Source organism: Colius striatus, chromosome 2 (assembly GCF_028858725.1).
Source record: "Colius striatus isolate bColStr4 chromosome 2, bColStr4.1.hap1, whole genome shotgun sequence".
NCBI lineage: Eukaryota > Metazoa > Chordata > Aves > Coliiformes > Coliidae > Colius > Colius striatus.
In genome coordinates this window covers 9,504,610-9,529,337 of record NC_084760.1, presented here as the reverse complement: position 1 = coordinate 9,529,337, position 24,728 = coordinate 9,504,610, and the positions used below count along the sequence as shown (strand labels likewise).

Genomic DNA, 24,728 nt, shown 5'->3' with positions numbered 1-24,728 from the left:
CTTTTTCAACATGAAAAGGCTCTTTGTTACTTTCAGTCTTTGCAGTGTGATAATCTTTTCCTGTGACAGACCTTCCTTATATTGCCTGTAGATAAGGTTTTTGCCTTTTTTAAAATCCTTGATGCCCTTTGTCTCAGCTGAACTTCAGAGAACTTCAGTGGCTTGTTTTAGTTTTCTCTTTCCATTTGGAATGGTTTGCTCAGAGTTGAGCAAAATATCAATAAAATATGTAGGGAATCCTCTTTATCTTTGACTGAAGACAGATGAGAGAAGCTTTTCTGATTCACAAACTTCAATGTAACGAGCCCAAAGTACTTGAACACAGCTAAACACTGGCAGGCCAGTGATAATAAGATGCCATACATTAAATTCAATAGCAGCACTTAATTATTTTTCCATACACATGATTATTTTTTCTGCAGTTCTCAATCTGAGTATAAACAGAAATCAAATGAAGAGCACACAGGAGCAGCTACTCCCATTATTTCCTTGTTTTCTGTGAACTGGTCTTGTTACAGATACCTAACTAATAAAAACAGCAGCCTCCCACATTGTAAGAAATAAGGCATTTGTAACACAAAAATGCAAGTAATAAGGATTTGAGTAAAAGCAACTATATCAACTCTCCTTGCATGTTAAAGGTGTAGTGTACAGTCATACAGTGTACATTCTTGAGATGACATACCAAATCTAAAGGTGAAGTATAGTTCATCACTGTAAAATAATCATGCTAATCAATAACAATTCTCCAGTGAGGTGGAGGAAGAAAGTTAACAAATGCAGTGGGGTTGCAGTGAACTGTTGAAATACAGGGGTGGTTTTTTTTGCATAGTGGTCTTCTATGAACATTAGTGATTTAAATCATAGCACACCACAATGTCAGAACTTCATTTTTAAGTCCTTTACAGTTCTTTATGAGAGTTTAAAACAAATGGATGTCAGAATGACTTATAAAACAATGATTCTGTTCCTGTAGGAAGTAGTACAGAAGTTACTGGAGGATTTGCATGTTTACCATGAAAATTATATTCCAGTTCTGAGATGTCTTCACGTTCTCACATCTTCTCTTCCAAAGTATCCTTTGGGCAAGCAGGTGAGGTGCTGTTACTCCACTGGAGTGAGACATTTGTCATTTGTTTGTTTCCAAGTGTGACATGTGAATAAGTATTTATTCTTTCTCTGTGTTTACTGTTCTGCTGCTTTGCCCCTACTTGTTAAAAGAGAGACAGTTGTGTCCCTGCTATGGGCAGGGGTTTCTTTGGTGACGTGGATGATCCCTTTGTCAATAAGCAGGAAGGAGTTTCCAGGAGGAGGCAAAGACACAGATGGGCAGAAGAATCACAGGGTGACTGCCACATCTGAGACTAACTGTGCACTGAAGACAGTGTGTACTCTTCTACTGCCTATTAGCTCACTAGTCAAGTTCAGATGAAGACTGAGTTTTAGCAGCCTTCTGCACAGAATGAAATGGCAGAGAACAGTGATAATTGCTCTTAATGACCATTTGGCTCTGATGTCATTAAATCCACCTTCTCTCACTAAGCAATCTCTTCTTCCACTACAAGAGCCATATGTTCTGTGCATGTGCTCTTGTCTGTTGGTTCTTGATGGGTTCCACACTGTCCCTAACTACAAAATCAGCAGGAACTTGACCCAGGATCTGAGAATCAATAACGTTTTAGCTGAGATGTGTGATTGGAGATCCACTCTGTTCTCTGCAGCTCTTGGAATGTTAGTTGTTTGAAACCTTGTGCAAGGCAACACAGACTCCCAACAACCCTAGGAACTTGACTCTGTACAATACTGAAAGCTCTCATTTCTCTTGCAACCATTCTGCATCTCTGGAAAACAAGCTCCAAAGGAATTGCATCTTACTTTGAAAAGCTTGTTGTAAGTGTTCAACATCACTTTTAAAACACTTTATCCTTTCTTCATCTTCTCCATAACAGATCAGGGAGCTGCACTGTATGTGTTTGGAAGACCAAGTGTGGGAGACAGAAGAGTATGAGTCAGCTCTTCAGCTAGCAAGGTGATTTATTCCCCCTCCTCCCTAATTTTAATACCACTGTACACCTAGAGAATATCAGTTATTTCTGGAAAGTAAAGCCGAAGCTATTAACTGTTTGCAGCTAGCTGTAGGATTGTTTGCAAGTATAACTGACTACTGTTTTGATTTATCTTTCTACCATTTTCCATGAAACTCAAGCAGGTTTTTATACCTCTTATGCCCTCAGTAATTATCCAGAAACCACTGAGATTACTATGTGTGAAGGAAAATATCAGTTGGCTTTGTCTTTTACAGTGTGATTGTGTTAGATATTAGCAACCAAATGATTGGGTTTAGTTGGCCTAAATTTTAATCTGTTGTGGAAATTGGAATCTGTTCCACCAGAGTAGCTGAGGCCTTGCTTATTGTTTTGTTTTACTGCTTTCCCCCTGCCTCCTTTGTCTGACTGTACAGAGACTGAGTTACATTTTTGGGTTATGGTGAGCTTAGGATTTTAGGAGAGCCTACACTTGTGTTGTCTGTCAATGTTTAAAATGGAAAAGTCATCTAAGCCTATTTTTCTACTAGAAACCCCTTCAGTTGCAGTGTTGCTGCTACAGGCTTTGAAATGTGCTTTATCATGGCAAGTGACTCTTTCCCCATAGCCACATTCATTCTGTTTTGTGATCTCTGATAACTCTTGACCATTTTTCCCTCCCCTGTGTTTAATTTGCTTTCTTCCACTTTAAAATTCAACTATCTCTTTTCCTATCTCAAGGTTGATGCTGCCATCAAAGTCTGGCTTGCTCCCTCTTTATTCTTATTTGTTCTTCTCCTTCCTGTTTTAGTCTGGTCCTGGCTCACTGTGTGAGCTTCTGATAGGAATACAGTGATTGTTGTCATTCTTGTCCTAGCTAATTCTCTTCTTTATTTAATCAAAGAATTGTGTCATTTTGCTAACAAAACATCAACACAATTCCTTCAAAAACTTGGGATTCTAGCTGTGATGATTATTTTTTTTCAGCTTTTAACTTGTTCTTTAACTCTCTATTTTATACATCCTTGCTCTTGCCTGCTTTTTCTGCATAGAATCTTGCTGCTGTCTTTTAGAATCACAGAATGGTAGGGGTTGGAAGGGACCTTTAGAGATCATCCAGTCCACTTCCCCTGCACAAGCAGGTTCCCCTAGATCAGTTCGCATAGGAAAATGTCATCTTTCCCCTTCTATTCACAATCACAGTTGCTCACTATTCCTTAATACCTCTACCTTCCCAGGGGCCATGTTACCTGTTGAAATCCTTATGTTTGCCCTTTCTCATCCCTTGTTTTTTTGCAGTGTTTTTCTGGGATCCCTCTTTTTTTACTTGCATTTAGAAAGCAAAACAACACAGAAGCTTTTGATCAGCTTATTTCTTGATTTCTAACAAAGTCTCTCTTTTGTCCTTCCTAAATTATGGCTGAATTTTCAGTTATTGCATTTAATTCTTTTTGTGGTTGGTTGGTTGGTTCTCTCCTTCAGTCTTTGCTTGGACTGGTTTTGTCCCTTCTGCAAGAAGTGCTCTCAGATTTCAGGTGCCATGGGGAGCTCACTAGCTGGGATATCTGGTCAAGATTTTAGGTGGCAAAACTTTGAGGACTGCTTGCATTGGTAGATTGGACCTCAGAAATTACCCCTGATCAAACCATCAAGATTTTAGAGGACTGTATGTGTGAATGTTCAAATACATGTTTCTAATTGCTGCTCAGGGATTTATTCCTTCCATTAATTTAAACTGATGAGAGTGATTTCAGTTTCCCTACAATGCTAAAGCCATTGGTTGGTAAACCCAACTGACTGAGTTCCTGTGTGACCTAGGTAGTCCTGCTCTAGCAGAGGGATTGGACTGGATGATCTTTTAAGATCCCTTCCAACACTTGTGGTTCTGTAATACCTGTCCTTGGTTTTGTCTGCTACTCACTGATGCCATTCCTCACATACTGCTTATCACAGTCCTGCCCTTCCATGACTGTTGCCATTTTGTTGTTGACCAACCTCTGCTACCACTTCTTCAGATGATTCTTCACTTTGGCATTCAGAAGGAATTTTCATAGAATCATAGAATGGTAGGGGTTGGAAGGGACCTTTAGAGATCATCTAGTCCAACCCCCTGCAGAAGTAGGTTCACCTAGATCAGGTCACATAGGAACATGTCCAGGTGGGTCTTGAAGACCTCCAAGGAAGGAGCCTCCACAACCCCTCTGGGCAGCCTGTGCCAGGGCTCCCTTACCTCAACAGTGAAATAGTTTTTCTTATGTTTAAGTGGAACTTTTTGTGTTCCAGCTTCATCCCATCACCCCTTGTCCCATTGCTAGCTACTATAGAAAAAAGGGATGTCCCAACCTCCTGACACCCACCCTTTAGGTATTTATAAATGTTACTAAGATCTCCCCTCAGTCTCCTCCAGAAAAACAGCCCCAGTTCCTGCAGCCTTTCTTCATATGAAAGATGATCCATTCCCCTGATCATGTTGGTGGCCCTGCGCTGGGCTCTCTCCAGCTTTTCCCTGTCTCTCTTGAGCTGAGGAGCCCAGAACTGGACACAGGACTCCAGATGAGGCCTCACCAGGTCAGAGAGAGAGAGCAGAACCTCCCTTGACCTGCTGGACACACTCTTCTTGATGCATCCCAGGCTGCCATTGGCCTTCTTGGCCACAAGGGCACATTGCTGGCTCATGTTCAGTTTATTATCAATCAGGACTCCCAGGTCTCTCCCTGCAGAGCTTGTCTTTAGCAGTTCAACCCCCAGCCTGTACTGGTGCATGGGATTGTTTTTATGGACTTCATCCTAGCTCCCTTTCTTCTCTTTCAAAACCTATCTCTGAATAACCAGAGAGATTTATTTGCTGTTGTTGGATGATCCAAGATCATCCTTTCTGCTTTAAGCCCATCTCGTAACAGAAATAACATCTTAACCCCACTGTCTCGTACCTGGCATACCTTGCAGTAATCTCAAGACCAAACAGTTGAAAAGGATCCTTTACTGCTTCCTGATACGTGATAACAACCCTCTTGCCTGTGCTTTAGGCCCTGTAATCCCACTGTTTACGTAAATATGTTTTTTTCTAGAGCTTGCAGCTTCTTTTTGAATAAATTCCTGAAATAAATTTATTCTTTCCCATTCACAGATCCCCAAATGTGGTTATCTCTGTCTTAGGTATTTGATTATCACAGTCTTTTGTCTGGCCTGGGAGAAAGCTGTATAGTTTACCCATTGCATTCTACAAGACAATTTCAACATGTTTCCTAGCCTTTTGTGTGTACAAGGTCACCCTTCCTTTTGTTAACTTCTGATGTTTTTCTGTACAAAACAAGTGCATCTGAAGGCCACACTTGACTTGCAAAAATCCATAACCCTGAACCAGATTATCTGAAGTTTCAAATTTAGCCTTTGCAAGCATTTAGCATCAGCTGCCAGTTAGAAATGACCTCAGATTGCAACTGCCTCTCCAGACATCCATAAAGCTTCCCCAGCCTCTTCTAAATTCTTCCCTATACTGTCTTTAGTTAGTGTTTAGGTAACTGCTAGGGAGACCCACTGCCTAATGAATTGATTACTTCATTCTTTTGTCTTGTTCCCTTTTTTGTTTAGGCCTGGCTTTTATCTTCAAAACTCCTTAAACTATTAGCACCTCTGTTTTGTATTTTTCTGTTAACAGGTTTGTTTTGTGTAAGACAAAGGCAAAACACAAGGATAGACTGGGAAGGGTTCCAGCAACCTTTTACAAACATGTGATTGTTCAGAAGTAGAGTGTTTGGCAATAGGAACCTCTTGCACTGTAGGAAAAGAGTTACCTGCACGTGTACTGGCTTGATGCAACAGCTGTAATTGTGGATTTCATGTGTGGATGTTTGCAAGGACTTGCTTTGATATATTTGAAATGAAGATTCTGAGACAGAGCAATGCTTAGTGGCATTTATAACATTCCCTAATACATAACTAAAAACAAGTATATGCTAGGCTGGAGGTTGGGCTAAGTAATCTCAAGAGGTCCCTTCCAACCTAAATGATTCTAGGATTCTAGTCCTGGTTAGGTTTGTAACAATTCAGTACAGAAAACACCAATCTGGCTTTGATTTGAGAGCTGTTCTGAATTGCAGAGAGGAGTGGGTTTTGTGGTTGTGTGAATACATACAACTCTGATTGATTTGACTCTTCTTGGGAATGAGCCCTACCATACTTTTCTTCTTTTAATCTGACTCTTAAGCTTCAAAAATAAGAACTTCATATCCAGCTAACGTTTGTAGGTACAGTAGCAGAAAAGCTTTCCTTGTCAGTCCTGCAGGAAAATCGGAAGGATATCTAACCAGGCTGATTTGGTTTGTGTTAAGAAAACAAGAATGACTTTACTGCAAGACTGAATGCTTCAAATGTTGGAGGTTTCTATCTTTTTAAAAGGAGTTGATGACACTATTTTTTAGCTTTCTTTCAACTAAGACCAGTGGAAGCTGTTTCATCATTCTGCATTTCAACTGCAGCCAACAATTGTGTCTTTTAGGATGTTGAACAAATCTGATTTGGTAAACGTGCTTCAGCAATGTGTGGAAATTTTTGTGTCATCTGCTGTAAAGGAGTTTGATCAGACAGTAGAGAAGCTGAAGGAGTTCTTGACCCAGTTTCAGAAACTAGAAGGTGGGTGTGTACCATCCTACATTCCATCACAGTTTGTGTGAAAGCTGCTTTACAGTCTGACCAGTGGATATCATTTTCCCTGGAGGTAGCCTGTCAGTGCATCAAACATCACATTTTGTTTGGGATTATGTTTTTTATAAATAGATGCACAAAATGAGGAAGTGTCTGATGTTCTTTAGTGGTATGTGGTTCATGCTTTTGCTAATACCAAAGAGTGATGTGAGATAAGAAATTGGACAGATCAGCAAACATTACTCACTAAATCTGTCATGTGTGTGTTTTTTGCAAGCATTAAAAATGTTTAACAAATAGAAACAGATAGTGACAGATAAATAGGTGCAGGCTTCCTTCTGTGACATGCTATTTAATCTAAATATAGATAAAGTTCTTTCACCTGCACCTTCAGTTAACTTCATATAAGGATGTCAAGCAGCAGTTGTCAGGGCGCTGCTGACGTGCTGGAACTTGTCAGACTCACTCATTTGATTGTTCACAGGAGAGGACATATTTGAAAGTTGAGTAAGTCAAATGAGTAGCTGCCTTCCAGTCTTTCTGAGGCAGGTTAACACAAAGTGCCCTATTCCTTCTGACATAGGAATCTGACATATTGCAGCATTCTTCTGGAATAGGAGTTTCTTAGCTTTCTCCACAGCTATGGAGAAGTGCTCACCTGTGACCTGTTGAAGGTGCACTGGCTCTCATCTGGTCTGGTCCATGCAGATTAAATCACATTCATTATCAGTGTGGTTGCTACCCAACACTTGGACAAGTAGGTAGTAAGGCACCAAACACATGTAGTCATGTAACCCTCCAGGGTTAACTCAGGCTTGTTTAGAAGAACTGACTCTTGCCTGTACCATTTATTTTGGGTAGATGCAGTAATAGCAGGGCCATGGTACAGTAAAGAGGTGATCACTTTGAAGAAGCTGTGTATGTCACTGAAGATTCCAGCATTGAAGACCCTGAACTACAATGGAAAACCTTAAAGATTTGTCTAGTTTGGAGGGGAAAAAAAAGGACTGAAGCAAAAAATCTTTGAAATAGTTGGATTTTCACACTGAGAGAATAAAAAAAGACCTCTGGGAATCCAGGGATGTGCAGAACTACAAAACAAAAAGGCAGTGTTTAGTTTTAAAGCTTTTAAAGCAGAGAAGGTCTAATCATAGAATCACAGAATGACAGGGGTTGGAAGGGATCATCCCGTCCAACCCCCCTGCTCAAGCAGGTCCACCTAGATCAGGTCACACAGGAATGTTTCCAGTTGGGTTTTGAAGACCTTATATTCAGCCTATTCTGAGCTGAAAGACTTGACCAAAAAAGAAAATCTCAAAATGTGTTGGTGTAGTAGTGGAGAGAGGAAACCCTGTGGTTTGAAACCTGCAACACAAATACAGATGTCCATGCTGGAAAATACCAATTCATTCTATGCAGGTCACCACAAAGCTTTTAGATATATATCTATCTATATATATATAAATATATCTATATAGATATCAGGATTGTCACTGCTGTTTGGAGCTGTAGCTGTGATATGTAGGTGGAATCTCCATCAGTAAGGCAAGAAGTCCAGTAACTTTTGATTTTGATTGACACTCCCCCAGCACAGATCATGCTTTGGGAGTTTTCCTTGCTTGTTTTTACCTAAAAATTACTAAATATTGGTACAATATTGATCAATAAACTACATGGCTATGAAAACACTATTTTGATTAAAAGTAAAGATGAGAATACAACTGGACAATGAAATAAGCCTGCTTTTGGTTTGCTGCTCTGGTTGCAGTTTCTGGGTTAAGTAGGAAGAACTAATTTCTTACTTAGTGGGCTTTTTTTGCACATGAGAAGTTAAAAATATGTAACTTGTGGCTTTTTGAACACTCCTAAAGCAACCTGTCCAACTTAGAGATGTTGGGAGCATGACCTAGGGTAACATAAACAGAATTCAAGTGTTGTGCAAGGCTTGTGCTGGATCTGAATTGCTTCAGTTGTTTAATTGCTGGTGGCTGAGCTGTGCTGCAGGCTTCTCTCTTAACAATCATTTACAATGTGCAGGTCTCAAAAAGCTGCCTGTGTTTGGGTCTGTGTGACCAAGTACCTGAAAGCTTCTCAGATTGCTTGGGTTAGGGGGTTTATATAGATGCAGTCAGGAGAAGTTTACCCCATGTATCAAACATGAGTTTTGTTCTAGTAGCAGAAGCTTTCCAAGAACGAGATGTGTCCGTATCGTCACAAAAGGAGCTCCAGAAGAAGACAGACCTTTATCATCTGCAGAAGGTTAGGCTTGCCTAGGTTTTACTGACTGGTTCCTTAACTAAATCTTTTTAAGATGTAATTGTCTGTGGTTAGTTCTTCCCAGCTTGCTGGAGCTCTTGAGTAAAGGCTGTGTGTAAGTAGCTCTTCTTTACAAAGGAATGAATAAGCACCAGCTCTGGGTGTCAGGCCCACCTGACACACATTAACATGCAGAAACTATCTGTCATATGCAAATCAGGGGGGTTCCTTCTTAACTTGTTAAATCACACATTCTGCCTAACACATATGTCTTTGAATTTCCCAAACTCTTACCAGTTTGACAACTGAATGCACTGGCCTGAATAAAAATAACTGCGTGCTCACACTTTCAAACATCATCAGTGAACACGTGCCAGCAGGAATTCATGCTCCACGTTGAAACACCTACACTGTGTTCTCCAGAGAATCACTGCCTCCCATCTAGTTTTATGCATCACTTTGTTCTTTTTTTTAAAGTCTTTGTTGGAGTTGAAGGAGTCAAGGAGGTCTAAGAAACTGACCAAGTTTGAAATGCTTCGGTTTGAAGTTGTTGACTATATAGATGGCCTTGTCAGGTGAGCTTTTCCCCTTTTTCTATCCCTGCATTAGCTTGCACCTTTAATTTGCAACACAAATTGTGTTAATTGTGCCTTGGTCCCTGCAGTGTGAAGCACAAATTGTTTGGGTAGTTCTCTTTTCTTCCTATTCTTTCCTTGAGGGCTCTAAAAATACCATTTTTTAGTAAAAGAGATCTCTGTAGATTAATAGAAGCAATTGGCACTTGAATTGACTGATTTGACTTTGGCTGTAGATAAAAGTTGTGGGAGGGCTGGGTAGATGTGGTGAAATAAATAAAGTCAAAGAGTTTTTTACCCTAATCTTTGCTGATCTGTTCTACTCATGAGGCTGTATAGATGCCAAGTGTGATATCCTAGCCATTTTGGGAACTCTTTTGGTGAGCAAGGCACAGCAGAGAGGGTTTTGGAGACAGCTCTGAAGGGCTTAGGGTGGGGGAAAAGATGTAAGCACTTGTTAATTATAGAGCCTTGCAGGGGGAAGGCACAGAAGCTAACAGAAGAATGACTGTGCCAAGAAAAAAGCTTCAGCTATGAAGACAAAGATGAGCAGAGACTCAGCAAGAGGCTTCAAGATGGATAAGCGAGATCTGTGGGCTCAAGCACGTGACTGGTGTTAGCACTGCAGCTGCTGCCCTTAGTTTTGAATTGTCAGTGGCCCAGACAGCTAAATGTGTTAGATGTAGAGCTGATAATAACCGGCTCCCCTGCTTGAAAGTGGATTTCAGCACCTTTCATCGTGTTTATTTGAGATTTGTCAGTACTGGTTGGGAAACAGACACTCCTGGAGTCTCTGACTGCAGTAGACTTCTGTTGTTTCCCTTAAGGTAAAGCTTGTCTCTCTCCTCTTTCCCCCACACCTCGTGGTGCTTTTTCAGAAGTTACCTTGCTCCTGCAGACCACAAAACTCTACATGAGGTCGTTTATTTCAACACCCCCAGCGTTCTCCGTGAGCACTTGAACGCTGCCCCGAGGATTGCACTTCACACAGCTTTAAATAACCCACACTGCTACCTGAAGGTAAGGAACCAGCGAGTTGTTCGGGGTGCTGGAGGAGTTGCTGAAGGCTCCATGGGAGGACCATGGGGAAGGCTGAGTTTTGCTGTTTCATGAAGCTTGGCACACATTCAGCTGTTTTGCAGAGAAGCAGCAAGTTAGTGTTGATAAGCAACTGGGGACTTTGCAAAGAGCTGGGGAATCTGGCTGGCTGAAGTAAAGAATTCTGCTTGTTATGGAAAGAGTTCTGTACGGGGAGTCCCTTCTCCAGAGCCTGTTCTAGTCATCAGCTTTTCTTCCTCCAGTAGATGTAGCAGAAAAGTAATTTTGTCCTCCATTACAAACGGGATGAGTGTCCATGGGGAAAATTACAGCATCGGTGGCTCTTTCCAGAGCCTTTCTTCACAGCCTCACTTAATCCTCACTGTAGAGGAGCTTTAGGCCAAAAGAAAGAAAAGGATCGTGGTTTGGAAAAGGAGTGAACATCCCTCCCTTTGTTTTGTCCTTGGTTGTAGGTGCTACTCAGAGTTATCCTCATGCCCTACCATTTCCCTTAACAACATGATTGCAGTTTTGAAGCAAACACTGAGTTGTAGCTGTGTCTGAGGGATTGTTAACCAACACTTATCAGGAACCAGATGTGGTAAACATCAGTCTTTGAAATCTACAGGCTGATTTAGCTTTGTGTCTGCTGTTTGAGTGAGGGCTGTCAGCTTTGCTGTGTGCAGGAGTTAGTTCTTACACCACTTAAAGAGCTGATTTGTGACAACAGTAGTTAGCAAGGGGGCTACTGTTAGAGAGACCTAACACGAGCCTCAGTGATTTGTCTTTTTAGAAAAGCTGTAAAAACAGAGATTAGGAGAAGTAGCAAAACTTAACTACTGATATCTTTGGTTATATCTATGGTTGATAATAAACTGGTTGATAATAAACTGAACATGAGCCAGCAATGTGCCCTCATGGCCAAGAAGGCCAATGGCAGCCTGGGATGCATCAAGAAGGGTGTGGGCAGCAGGTCAAGGGAGGTTCTACTCTCCCTCTCCTCTGCCCTGCTGAGGCCTCATCTGGAGTCCTGTGTCCAGTTCTGGGCTCCTCAGCTCAAGAGGGACAGGGAACTGCTGGAGAGAGTCCAGCACAGGGCCACCAAGATGATCAGGGGAATGGAACATCTTTCATATGAGGAAAGGCTGCAGGAACTGGGGCTGTTTAGTCTGGAGGAGACTGAGAGGGGATCTCATTAATATTAATATTTATAAATATCTAAAGGGTGGGTGTCAGGAGGTTGGGGCAGCACTTTTTTTGATGGTACCTAGCAACAGGACAAGGGATAATGGCTAAAGCTGGAATATGAAAAGTTCCATTTAAACATAAGAAAGAAACTATCCTCCCTCACTGTGAGGTGAGGGAGCCCTGGCACAGGCTGCCCAGGGAGGGAGGGTGTGAAGTCTCCTTCCTTGGAGGCTTCAAGACCCACTTGGACACGTTCCTGTGTGACCTGATCTAGGTGAACCTGCTTCTGCAGGGGGGTTGGACTGGATCTCTAAAGGTCTCTTCCAACCCCTACCATTCTGTGATTCTGTTTTTGGGTTGAGAGGATTTCAAGCTCTTTGTCATCCTCCACTTTGATGTGCCTTAATATGTTATCTGATGCTTTGTGAGTGGATGGTGAAGGTTTGGTGCAGTTTCTAACAGCAGCAGTAGCAGCTGGGTACCTGGCTTAGCATTTTAATCTCTGAGTCAAGTATTTTCTTTCTGCATTGTATCCATGACTTCTGCATGGCTTGTACTTTCCTGGGCCACGACCAGAGAAAAGTTCTCTAGAGTTATTCTTTCCAGCAGGCTAGGAAGGGAAAGGATCTGCTCCAGTGGAGTACCAGCAAATGAGTAATGCATCATCTGTTTCTTATGGGAACCAAGGAACATATTTATCCTGAAAAAGAACCCCCCTCCAGAGTGGAATTCTGTTTTCACTGATCCTTTGAAAATTCAGCCAGTTGTGACCTGGAATACCAGCCAGGCACAGCTGAGTATTGTGTCAGCACAAGGAAACCTGAGCTTGGATCTTCCTAGATGCTTCGTAGATGCTTTGTGTGATGTTCTTTTCTTGGTCTTGGCTGAGAAGGGCAGTTTTTCACATTGATCTCAAGGAATGAGCTCTAATACCCATGAATAGAATCTGATTGTTATGAAATCAAAATCCTGGAGTTGCAATGAAGCTCCCATGTCAGGGAAAAGGGGATACTAGCATTTGGTCCTTGGGAAAGATAGTAGCCTTGATTCCAGGGCAAGGTATGAGTCTGTGCTCTTGTCTGGTATATGGTAGCAGGGTCAAGCAGGAAAACCCCTCATCAGAGCAGGGCTGTTCCCACTCCCATGCTCTTCTCTTTCTGCAGCAGCCCTTCTGTGCTGTACAGGTGCTTTCACAGTGGCTGCTGGTGCCAGGGCAGCTTCCTGCGTGTCAGCCTGGTTGTTTCCTCTCGGGGCCAGCGCTGCCTCAGGAAGCTGAGGTTTCCCCACAGGCAGCTGCAGCTCCCTCACACTGTGCCATACAGACATGGCCTAGTTACCACAAGGGAGGCTGAGCTCTTCAGGTGCTGGCAGAGCCCCTGCAGTGCCAACAGGCACCATCTTCCCCAGGCCATTCTCAGCATTTGTGTGGTCTGGACAGATGTTCATTTCTAACGATGAGCCTGTTCCAGGAGAGTGCAGTTGCCTGAGAGGTTGCATCCTCTCTTGGTTAACACAGAACAGCAGGTGTTGGAAGGGATGTCTAGAGATTATCTAGTCCAACTCCCCTGCTGAAGCAGGTCCACCTAGATCAGAATCACAGAATCTCAAGGGTTGGAAGGGACCTCGAAAGATTATCCAGTGCAACCCCCCTGCCAGAGCAGGATCACCTAGAGTAGGTCACAAAGGAACTCAGCCACATGGATTTGAATGTCTCCAGAGAAGGAGACTCCACAACCCATCTGGGCAGCCCCTTCCAGTGCTCCCTCACCTCAACAGGGAAGAAGTTTTTCCTTGTGTTTCTTTGGAACCTCTTGTGTTCCAGCTTGTACCTGTTGCCCCATGTCCTGTCATTGGCCATCACTGAGAACAGCCAGGCTCCATCCTCCTCACACCCACCCTTCACATATTTGTAAACATGAATGAGGTCACCCCTCAGTCTCCTCCAAGCTGAAGAGCCCCAGCTCCCTCAGCCTTTCTTCATAAGGGAGATGTCCCACTCCATCACCTTTGTGGCCCTGCATTGAACTCTCCAGTAGCTCCCTATCAGGTCACACAGGAACATGTCCAGGTGGCTTTGAAAACCTCCAGAGAAGGAGCCTCCACACCCTCCTTGGGCAGCCTGTGCCAGGGCTCCCTCACCTCAACAGGAAAGAAGATTTCCTTAAGTTTATGATAAACATTCTGGCCTTACCATTAGAAAACCAGTGCAAAGCATAGGAAGCCACAGAGTTTGGAGAAGTAGCAGTGAGGAGAAGGGAAAGGTTGTAGGGTTGGTTATCCCTCTGGGCAGTGGTGAGCCACTGCATCAGCTGGAAGGTGTAACTTCACCTGTGCAACACAGCAGTGTTTGAAACAATATCTTACAGTGTGCTCCTGAATTACAGCCTGGTAAATGAGCGTCTGGGTTGTAACATTTTGAGGGTTTAGCCACCTTACTCTGAATTTATCTGGAGACCATCTGGCCTGGTAGGACAGCCCTTAACCTAACAACTGCAGCTTTTGTGTTCCTTGTACAGAAGAAACAAACTTCAAAATGGTTAGGCCTTCTGCAGATTGTGATGTCTCATAAATGCCAGAGTCCAAACTGAATCTGAGGCTCACAAACTGCAGGGGTTGGGAGCTGTGAAAGATAAGCTAGAGACTCTTGAGCAAAGCTATGTTCTTTGCCCAACCTCCTTCCCTATCTTGAAAAGCATTTCTTTATGAAGGTATTCTTGCTCAGGCTTTATAGATTTCCCAAAAGGAACTGCCACATATTGCTGGCATATAAAAGCATTGTAGCAAAGATTTCCTTGAACTGAAATGAAGCCCATCAGTGGTTTTCTGTTCAGAGATTTGGCTTCTTCAAGTGCATAAAACCGAAAACACACCCAAAACCAAACTGCTATGAAACGTCACAAGTTTCTGCAGCTCTGCAGAGGCTTTTGCTTCAGGCTCCAGTAGCTTTTTGACTTCTCCAGTAAATGGTTCAGTGCTGATGTCCTGAATTCCCCGGCGTTCAGCCTGCGAGAAATCAGATTTTATCCTGTGTAGATGCTGAGTTTCAGGCCAGAGCAAAATGATTGTTACATTTCAAAGATAAAGACACCGAGATGAGAGAAGCAATTTTGCTTTTTAGTACATCTGAGAGAGTTATACTAAGGCTTCCTCTTTCCTTTCTAGGGGGAAAGAGACACTTTTCTGTTTCCTACAGAGTGCAGTCTGAGGCAAATCGTGACTAGATTCTATTCTGTGCATTCAGGAAAAGGCTATTTCTCCCTGAAATAGAAACAGAACTAGCAAGAGAATTGGTGAAAAGCCTCATCAGATGATCCCTGAATAGAGACTAATAGAGTATAAAACTGCAGAAGGAACACCAGAAGCACAGTACCTCGGTGTTCTGTTGTTGGGTGGGTTTTTAATGGTATGTCTTATTTTCCTGGGCTTGGTATTGGGTTGTTTTCTTCCTTTGTACCATCAATTTGCCATTAAACACACCCCCAGTAAACCTCTGGTTAAAATACCTGCAATGGGAATTTCCTGAGCTGATGTTCTATATAGCCTTAGAGATTATTCAAGGTAAAAAACTGATCAAAGTTACTGCCTGCTTTTTTTTCCTCCCCCATCAGAATGAAGCTTTGAAAAGTGGTGAAGGCAGCATTTCTAACAAAGCCCCTGACATCTGCATAGTGTATAAGCTTCATTTGGAGTGTGGCAGATTGATTAACCTCGTGGATTGGTTAGAGGTATGTGCCAATGCAAAGGGTGCCTTCACCTGCTTTCAGCATTCCCATTCACCTCTGTGCTGTGTGTGTCTGCTTTTCCTCAGTGCCCATCTTGGCAGCTGCAACAGTGGTGTTACCTCAGTCCCTCTGGTGCCACAAGCAGCAGTAGCTCCCCTCACTAGCCCACAGACCCTCTGACTGCTGGTTATCATTTATTTCCAGCAGTACTGCTCTGTGATTAAAATCTCTTGCTTCTGCTTCTCTTATATGCTTGGCACACATCAGATTTTGATGCTTCACAAAGCTTACCTTTTCTTTTAAGTATTCTGTGACACTTTTATGGGAATGATGGAAACAGGCAAGTGCTGCAGCTGAGCAGGTGTGGGGCTCTTGGAGAGAATGCTTGTGCTAGAGAAAAGCAAAGGTCCTTCTGGATGATACCGTGTCTCACACTGTGAACCAAAGCAGAGTCTAACAAGAGAATATACATAGAGATGATACATTCTCCAAATACTCCCTAACTAATAATCATGTTTTAGCTTTTAAGGTTTCCTAAACTGGAATGGTTTCTCTATTTCCTAAGGCTACCTGGATTACAGAATCATAGAATGGTAGGGATTGGAAGGGACCTTTAGAGATCATCTAGTCCAATCCCCCTGCAGAAACAGGTCAACCGAGATCAGGTCACACAGGAACATGTCCAGGTGGGTTTGAAAAGCTGCAGAGCAGGAGCCTCCACACCCTCCCTGGGCAGCCTGGACTTTTACATTTCCCAATTTCCCATTACATTTACATTACCAATACAACTTCTTAGCCACCACAGCATCCTCTGGCAAGAAATTTTGCAACTTAACTACATGCAGTGCATGCTCCTTTTATTGAGTATGTGTTCCCCCAGAGGCTGTGCTGCCATTCAGCGGGATCTCGACCGGCTTGGGAGTTGGGCAGAGAAGAACCTCATGAGGTTCAACAAGGACAAGTGCAGAGTCCTGCATCTGGGAAGGAACAACCCCATGCACCAGGACAGGCTGGGGGTTGAACTGCTGAAGAGCAGCTCTGCAGAGAGAGACCTGGGAGTGCTGGTTGATAATAAACTGAACATGAGCCAGCAATGTGCCCTCGTGGCCAAGAAGGCCAGTGGCAGCCTGGGATGCATCAAGAAGAGTGTGGCCAGCAGGTCAAGGGAGGTTCTGCTGCCCCTCTGCTCTTCCCTGCTGAGGCCTCATCTGGAGTCCTGTGTCCAGTTCTGGGCTCCTCAGCTCAAGAGGGACAGGGAACTGCTGGAGAGAGTCCAGAGCAGGGCCACCAAGATGATCAGGGGACAGGAACATCTTTCGTACGAGGAAAGGCTGAGGGAACTGGGGCTGTTTAGTCTGGAGAAGAGGAGACTGAGGGGGGATCTTATTAACATTTATAAATATCTAAAGGGTGGGTGTCAGGAGGTTGGGACATCCCTTTTTTCTATAGTAGCTAGCAACAGGACAAGGGGTGATGGGATGAAGCTGGAACACAAAAAGTTCCACTTAAACATAAGAAAGAAACTATTTCAGTGTGAGGTGAGGGAGCCCTGGCACAGGCTGCCCAGAGGGGTTGTGGAGTCTCCTTCCTTGGAGGTCTTCAAGACCGCCTGGACATGTTCCTATGTGACCTGATCTAGGTGACCCTGCTTCTGCAGGGGGGCTGGACTAGATGATCTCTGAAGGTTCCTACCATTCTGTGATTCTGTGTTTTATTTTCTGCTGCCTTGTCTGTGTATGGAGAGATCCCTACCCAGCCTCTTGCAGTCCCTCACTTTTACAGATTTCTCCACAGCCAGCTTCTGCCTTTCATTTTCCCAGAGCAGACATGCAGTTTCTCTTTGTGAATGTTTTTCAGCTCTGTATTTTTTCCTGGGAATGGGTCAGGGACCAGACCTGTATTGGGGTTTCAAATGCATAGAATTCATAGAGTGACATCTTTCCTTCTGTATTCCTGCCATAGTAATGTGCTAACCTTCCTTGCTGATTGTTGTTGACGTGGAGTTGCCATTCCAGAGTCTCATTCCTCTTGAATAATAAGTCATCAGCTCAGAGCTCATTATTTTATATGCAGCTCCCTGAGCCTATGCAATGTGTTAAATCTGTGCTGCTTTTCCTTTTCTAGGCTTTCTCAACTGTGGTGACGGCAGCTGAGGGACCAGATGCAGCTTCCTCAGACCAGGTGGATGACATCATCCAGTATCCTTTCTCATTTCTCTCAAGTTTGCCAGTCAGATGCTTATACAGCATGAATGAGCCAAGAGTTTTAAAATAAGACTACTAAACAGCTTAATGTACTGAAAACATCACAGGGACAGATCAGCTGCAGTGACTGGCCTGGGGAGGGTGAGGTAAGAGAGCAGCTTTTTGTCCACAGTAGTTTCTTAAAGCATCAGCAGAAGAAATGTGTACAGAAGTAATGTAGAAGCCATGAGTTCTAGCACCTGAGAGCTGAGAATCTGAGTTCCCACAAAACATCCATTCAGCTTCTCACTTGGTCCTGGATTCTTAACTGAGGTCTGCAAAATAACTTCAAGGATGAGCATCAGAACCAAAACTCAGGGCCACAACAGTAGTGCTGCCACAGAGAAGAGGTGAATAGTTGTACAAAAGGAAGCTTCACTACAGGAAGAATATTCATATGCTCTATTACTACACTTACCTTCCCATCAGTGCCTTTTCTTTTTCCACAAGCTGCACTGGTAATTGACACAAAACTCAGTTCTCTGCTGTTAACCCAAGGATCTACAGCTGTATGTCAGGAAGGCAGCAGCAAAGGTGGGGTGAATAGTGAGTTCAGCAAAGGTGCTGTTCTGTGAATCCTCAAAATTCTCTGTATTTATCTTTTTTTTCGGCCAAGGGATGTGAAAATACAAATTCTTTCTTCTGAGAGACTACAAAGTAAGTATCTTTGCAGACTTTAAGCTTCTCTTAGCAGTGGGGAAGGAACTCTTCCTTTGTTGCCACCCTGTATGCATGTAGCAAAAGAAATCATAGAATGGTAGGGGTTGGAAGGGACCTGCAGAAGCAGGTTCACCTAGATCAGGTCACATAGGAATGTGTCCAGGAGGGTCTTGAAGACCTCCAAGGAAGGAGCCTCCACAACCCCTCTGGGCAGCCTGTTACTGTCTACTATAGAAAAGAGGGATATCCCAACCTCCTGACACCCACCCTTTAGATATTTGTAAATGTTAATAAGATCCCCCCTCAGTCTCCTCTTCTCCAGACTAAACAGCCCCAGTTCCCACAGCGTTTCCTCATAAGGAAGATGCTCCAGTCCCCTGATCATCTTGGTGGCCCTGTGCTGGCCTCTCTCCAGTACTTCCCTGTCCCTCTTGAGCTGAGGAGCCCAGAATGAGCTGATTAGATTGAAGAGTTGGGTTTCTATAGGCAAATCACGTGCTCTACCCTTCTTTCCAACAATTTGAGTGTGCAGCACAACACTTCCATGTCATCTTTTTAACTGTGATTCAGAAATCTTCCCCTCCTAGAGAGTAACAGTCTCCATCCCTGTGTGTCATAATGGTTTCCTTGACCAGAACATCCAGTGCTCGTTTTATCCGAGCCGTTTCTGAATTGGAACTCTTGGGCTTCATAAAGCCTAGCAAGCAGAAAACTGACCACGTGGCAAGGTTGACATGGGGAGGCTGTTAATGTGCCACTGAGATCTTAATAAACTTGTTCTTTGTAACGTTGTGCAATGGCTCTTCCCACTAAATTAGTCCTGGCTAACTTTTGAGTCAAAGTCAAGGATGACAGTGTGTTGGGAGATACGTTCTGAGTTGGTTTTTAATGCTCTAGTAAGACTCCTGTCCCAAATACTGTATTGTTGTGCCAGCTTTAGTCATCTTTGAGGTGTGATATTTGACACTATACTGAGAGATTTTGGGCTAGCAAGCCCACAGGGCAACACTGGGGGTGAGGAATCAGTATTATTAACTTGCTGATAGGCTTTGAGTCATTGTTTTAAAATACCTTCCAGATCCTTGAACTTGAGATTTGAAAGAAGGAAAATAAACCCAGTTTGCTAAAAAAAGACAGTGCACTTCCACCTTCAGCCTCTGCTACACGTTCTTCAAACCAAAACTGGTTGTAACTCCCTGAAAACTCCTTCAAATCATTCTGCCCCATTCTCCTCCTCACGAAGACACAAATTGTTGCTCTTTGGGAAGAACAAACTGTTAAATCCTTCCCTTTTTCTAGTGAAGCTGACTAGCAGGAGCTGACTTTTGCTGTCAGGGGGACTTGTGTCAGCACAGACTAAAGGGGAATGTGGCAGTCGTGCACAATGGAGGAAGGCAGTAAAATCCACACCTCCAATCCGCACTGTAACTTCTCTTTGCTGAGGATCTGTACTGCACACAGGGCAAAGGAAACAGCTGTGTGAGGATAAGAGCTCTTGGTTGAGCATGTTAAAGCACTGCTTATCTGACAGGTCTTCAGTCCAAGGACCTTCCCATCCGAGGCACTCGGTCATGTGCAGTTTGCAGGGCCAGGACGTGCTCTGAGTTTGTGTCAGGGGGTTACCAGTGTTACCAGTGCTGTCCCCTGGGCAGGGGCAGGATGGGAATGGCTTCCAGCTGCTTTGAGACTGTCAGGGTAGACCAAAGAGCTGTGATTCTCTGTCTGGAGTCAGCCACTGCAAGAAAAGCCACAAAGCAAGCCCTGGAAAACCGTGGCCATGGCTGGAGTTCTTGGGCCCTGAGGAAGCTGAGGTTAAGAAAAACTTGACAGCTGATTGCAGGCATCAGAGTAACGTGGGTATGTCCTAACCAGCCCAGCCTCTTCTCTTTGGCTCTCACAAGCTACATGCCTGACCTTAACTGCCTTAAGCTTTCATTTCCCTCAGACTCAGTTTAGGGAGCAAATGTGTTTGTTTATGCTGATGTCAGCGTCCCATGTTTTCCAACCATGGAAAAGCCTTAGAAACCAAAGGGGAAAAGCTGTGTTTCCTTCCAGAATGACCCAGGAGCCTGCCCTGTGCTGATCAACTGTCCTGAGGACCATGTCACGTGCCTTTCAGTAATGTGGGTGGAGGTTTCAGGTCAGGCCTATCACCTCGGAAAGGGCCACACTTGGAGAACTAAGTGTTTAGACTTTGTCCTTCCCAGCCTACTTAAAAGCTGAGTGGTGATTAGTTAGTTTATTGTAAGAGACTCTGCCTCCAAAAAACTGCCAGACTTCCTAAGCTGACCAGAAGGGTTACACTCCTTTTTCCTTCTATTTGAGGCATTGAAGTGCTGCTCTCAGTGCTGCCAGAATCCAGCTACTCCCACTCACTCCACTGCCCTGGCACTCCAGCTGCCTCCACACAACTGCAAAGGATAGCTTGGGGCACTGGAAATCCAATCCCTTGCATAAACCGGAGCTGTGCTGGAGGGGGTGGAGGGGGGAATGGGGAAGTCCCACTGCAGGAACCTGTTACTTCCCAGGCTGTTGAGCCAGGAATGCACACAAGAGAAGTCTGGCTTGTTCTAAATACCCTCAGCGAGGGCAGGAGTCACCTATTTGGCAGAGGCACGGTACCACTTCCTGCTCAGCAAAGGTAGGGCTGGGTTCTACACCTTGCCAGGCACCTGAACAGCCTGAGGAGGAGGAGGAGTTATCAGCCTTTACACCACCTAAACACAGAACCTGGGAAATATAACAATGAAACTCAAGAACAAGAATGTTTAGGATCACAGGGGGGCAGCTGCAAGTCACTCTTCCCCCAAGCCATGGGGGTAAACAAATTCCAGTGTCCCTCACTCTGGGACTGAGCAATGGGACCTCCGTGGTCTTTACAGATATGGCTGTCAGGCTGCAGAGAGGGAAGGGGGACATTGCAGTAGGAGGGCAATGCTGAATAGCCCTCTTCTGTCCTGACCTTCACCTCTCTACCTTACCCATGCACTTGACAAAGAGAAGGGAGTAGAACAGCCTCTGTGCCTCACTGATCTGCAAGAGAACGTGCTCAGTGTAGCTGCTGTCCTCGGCCCCTTGCCTGCAGCCTCCCCATGCCCAGTGCAAGACAAGCCCCCACCATCCCACTGTCACACCTTCAGAGGGTAGAACAGCTGAATACAGAAGCAAGCCACAACAACACGTGGCTTTTCATCCCCAAACATGCAGGCAATGTGACATTAAAGCAAAAATTAATGACTGTTTCTTCCCTTTAACTAATGACATACATTTTTGAAGCCTGAAGTCACAGGTTTGCTATGCTAGAGCTTCCTCACAATCAACTCTTTAACTCAGGACTTGGCACTTCAGACTGTAAAAGACACAAAGGGGAAATACTCTACCAAAATTCTGTACCAAGTACTGCATAATTGCATTGTGTTCAGCAAGGAGGCAGGGAAGGCTGGACGATTGAAAACACAAATGAAACAAAAGTGGCTGTAAGTCTCACTTGGTTTGCCTTTCTTCAGAGGCTGGCCTTTGTATTCAGAGTCCTGCCTGCCCAAAAAGAGCTCTGGATTTTGAACCAACATCAATAACACCAAAGTCACTATCACTACAAAAAGTACCTTGGGCTCTTCCTCCTCTAAGGACATTCTGGTGCTAGGGGTCCAGTAACACCAGGCTGTGTGCAGGTGATCCTGCTATATAATGTGAAATTTACAATTCATGTTACTGCTTTTTGTTGTGAGTATTCCAAACTCATACATACCTGAGCTGAAATACACACACGGGCAATTTTCACAGACCCACAGAACAGCAGGGGTTGCAAGGGACCTTTAGAGATCATCTAGTCTAACACTCCCTGCTCCTAGATCAGGTCACACAGGAACGTGTCCAGGCGGGTCTTGAAAACCTCCAGAGAAGGAGCCTCCACACGCTCCCTGGGCAGCCTGTGCCAGGGCTCCCTCACCTCACACCAAAACAGTTTTTCCTTATGTTTCAATGCAATTTTTTGTGTTCCAGCTTCATCCCATTACCCCTTGTCCTCTCACTGGATACAACAGAGAAAAGTGATGCCTCAACCTCCTGACACCCACCATTTAGATACTTACAAATACTAATGAGATTCCCCCCTCAGTCTCCTCTCCTCCAGACTAAACAGCCCCAGTTCCCGCAGCCCTTCCTCCTCACAGAGATGCTCCAGTCCCCTGATCATCTTGGTGGCCCTGCACTGGACTCTCTCCAGCACTTCCCTGTCCCTCTTGAGCTGAGGAGCCCAGAACTGGACACAGGACTCCAGATGAGGCCTCAGCAGGGCAGAGGAGAGGGGGAGCAGAACCTCCTTCGATCTGCTACCCACACTCTTCTTGCTGCATCCCAGGCTGCCATTGGCCTTCTTGGCCACGAGGGCACATTGCTGGCTCATGGTCAATTTATTATCAACCAGCACTCCCAGGTCTCTCTCTGCAGAGCTGCTCTTCAGCAGGTCAACCCCCAGCCTGCTGGTGCATGGGGTTCCTTCCCAGATGCAGGACTCTGCACTTGCCCTTGCTGAACCTCATGAGGTTGCTGAGGTTCTTTGCCCAACTAAAACTAAGTCTAAGCCTTTGAAAAGGCTCCTCCCAAAGGAGGTTTGACTTTAAACACCAGCCTTACAACACCCCACATTTCCCTATTTTTTTCAACAGTAACCAAGCAGCCAACCAGTTCCCTGCTAAAGTCAGCTGTCAGAACAAGCCCTTCACGTGAAATTTATCACATCAGATACTGGCACCGAGATCAGCAAAAAGGAGACAGTTTAAAGTCCAAGACAGAACAAGCAGCCGGTTAAAAATGAGACAGTGCAAAGAATGCAACCTTGTTTTCAAAACAGGCACAAATGAAGCATACCACAGCCGTGATGCATCAGCACCCGTGGTGGCATTTCTATTTCAGCTGCCAGGAGACTGCTCATTGTGCATTAAATTGGAGCAGCACAAGGAGTGGTTGGGCTGCTAACATGACATCAGTTCTTATTTATAATAACTCTTACTACCCCAAAGGAAAAGGTAAGCTGAGACAATGATCACAATGGCTGGTATCTTAGTTCTATCTCAAGTTAACAGTTAGGTGTACACACACTTCCATCAGGTCAGAACATGGATCTTTCAGAAGATAGGGGAGATACATCAGGATGCTGGAATTTGGGTAGTGGTCCACCTAGAAGCGGTGCTTTTCCTTGCCTGGCCAAATTAACCATAAAAGGAGATGAAAAACTGAGAAGGAAGGAGAGAGGCTGAGAATCCAGAAGCAGACAACAGAAATTCCAGCCTCTTGATAGTTTTGTTTTTACCTTCAGATCCAAGAGGGGAGTCTAGCAGAGATTTCCCATTTCTGAGATGCTGACAACAGAGTAAAAAGGATGCTGATGTTTAGGTTAAGGTAGGTTTCAGCACAGTGAGCTGAAAACACCCCGATGCTCTGGCAACATGCCTCATCCTGAACCTGTCATCTCACTCTGAATAAGATCCTGAGTAAACCTTCACCAAGAACTACAGCTCATCACATGGCTTCTGTGATAGCATCAGTGTGAGCTTGGGACTGAGTAGAGCCACCAGCTGAAGTTTCCATTACATTTCAACTACAACTCTTCCGTTCATGTGAAATGGTACAAAGGTCTATTACACAACTGACTTCCCCTGCACCAGGAGCCGATACGACACGAGGACAACGGTTTATAATCCAAGCATTACTCTGAAACTGCTTGAAAGTCACCAAAGCAGATAAACCAAGTACTTCTACCCCACAGCACACAGACCTGGACTTGCCATCTAGTAACTTTTCACACCAATATGGAGAATTGCAGAGAACAAGAGTCGGCACCGATGCAGCTGTGTGGAAACTGCTGAATGCATCCAACAGCAAACTCCTTGACTCTGAACACAAAGCTTACATACCTTTAGGTATCTCAGTACCTATGTAGTTGCAGCTTGTGGTGCAAGCACACCTGCTATGGTAGGGAGAGATTTCCTTTGATGTATCATTTACAGAAACACAGGATGGGAGGGGTTGGAAGGGACCTGCACAGATCCTTCACTTCAGACTCCCTGCTGAAGCAGGTTCAGCTCCATCAGATTGCACAGGAACACATCCAGGCAGGTTCTGAAAAGCCCCTAGAGAAGGAGACTCCACACCCTGCCTGGGCAGCCTGTGCCAGGGCTCCCTGACCCTCACAGGAAAGAACTTTCTCCTCACGTTCAAGTGGAACTTCCTGTGCTCCAACTTGTACCTGACACTGGGCACTAAGGAAAAAAACACTCATCCCATCCTCCTGACAATCACACTGTAGATATTTGTGTTTGTAAGGTCCCCCCTCAGTCTTCTAGGCTAAACAGCCCCAGGCCTCACAGCCTTTTTCCT

At 44.4% G+C, this 24,728-nt stretch overlaps 1 protein-coding gene across 3 annotated transcripts in view; it reads left to right on the top strand.

Moving 5' to 3' along the window:
* The window catches only part of ORC3 (origin recognition complex subunit 3), a 41,139-nt gene extending 21,997 nt beyond the window's left edge, over positions 1 to 19,142 (top strand). The window contains exons 12-20 of one of the 3 annotated variants that reach the window (XM_061989429.1): positions 977 to 1,093; positions 1,950 to 2,029; positions 6,523 to 6,656; positions 8,842 to 8,927; positions 9,402 to 9,499; positions 10,378 to 10,519; positions 15,334 to 15,450; positions 17,572 to 17,645; positions 18,995 to 19,142. In XM_061989429.1, coding sequence (XP_061845413.1) covers positions 977 to 1,093; positions 1,950 to 2,029; positions 6,523 to 6,656; positions 8,842 to 8,927; positions 9,402 to 9,499; positions 10,378 to 10,519; positions 15,334 to 15,450; positions 17,572 to 17,645; positions 18,995 to 19,100 — 954 coding nt within the window. In that variant the 3' untranslated portion in view covers positions 19,101 to 19,142. The remainder of the gene's footprint in view (positions 1 to 976; positions 1,094 to 1,949; positions 2,030 to 6,522; positions 6,657 to 8,841; positions 8,928 to 9,401; positions 9,500 to 10,377; positions 10,520 to 15,333; positions 15,451 to 17,571; positions 17,646 to 18,994) is intronic. The other 2 variants (XM_061989430.1, XM_061989431.1) reach the window with 2 other exon arrangements.
* Positions 19,143 to 24,728: the final 5,586 nt, after the last annotated feature.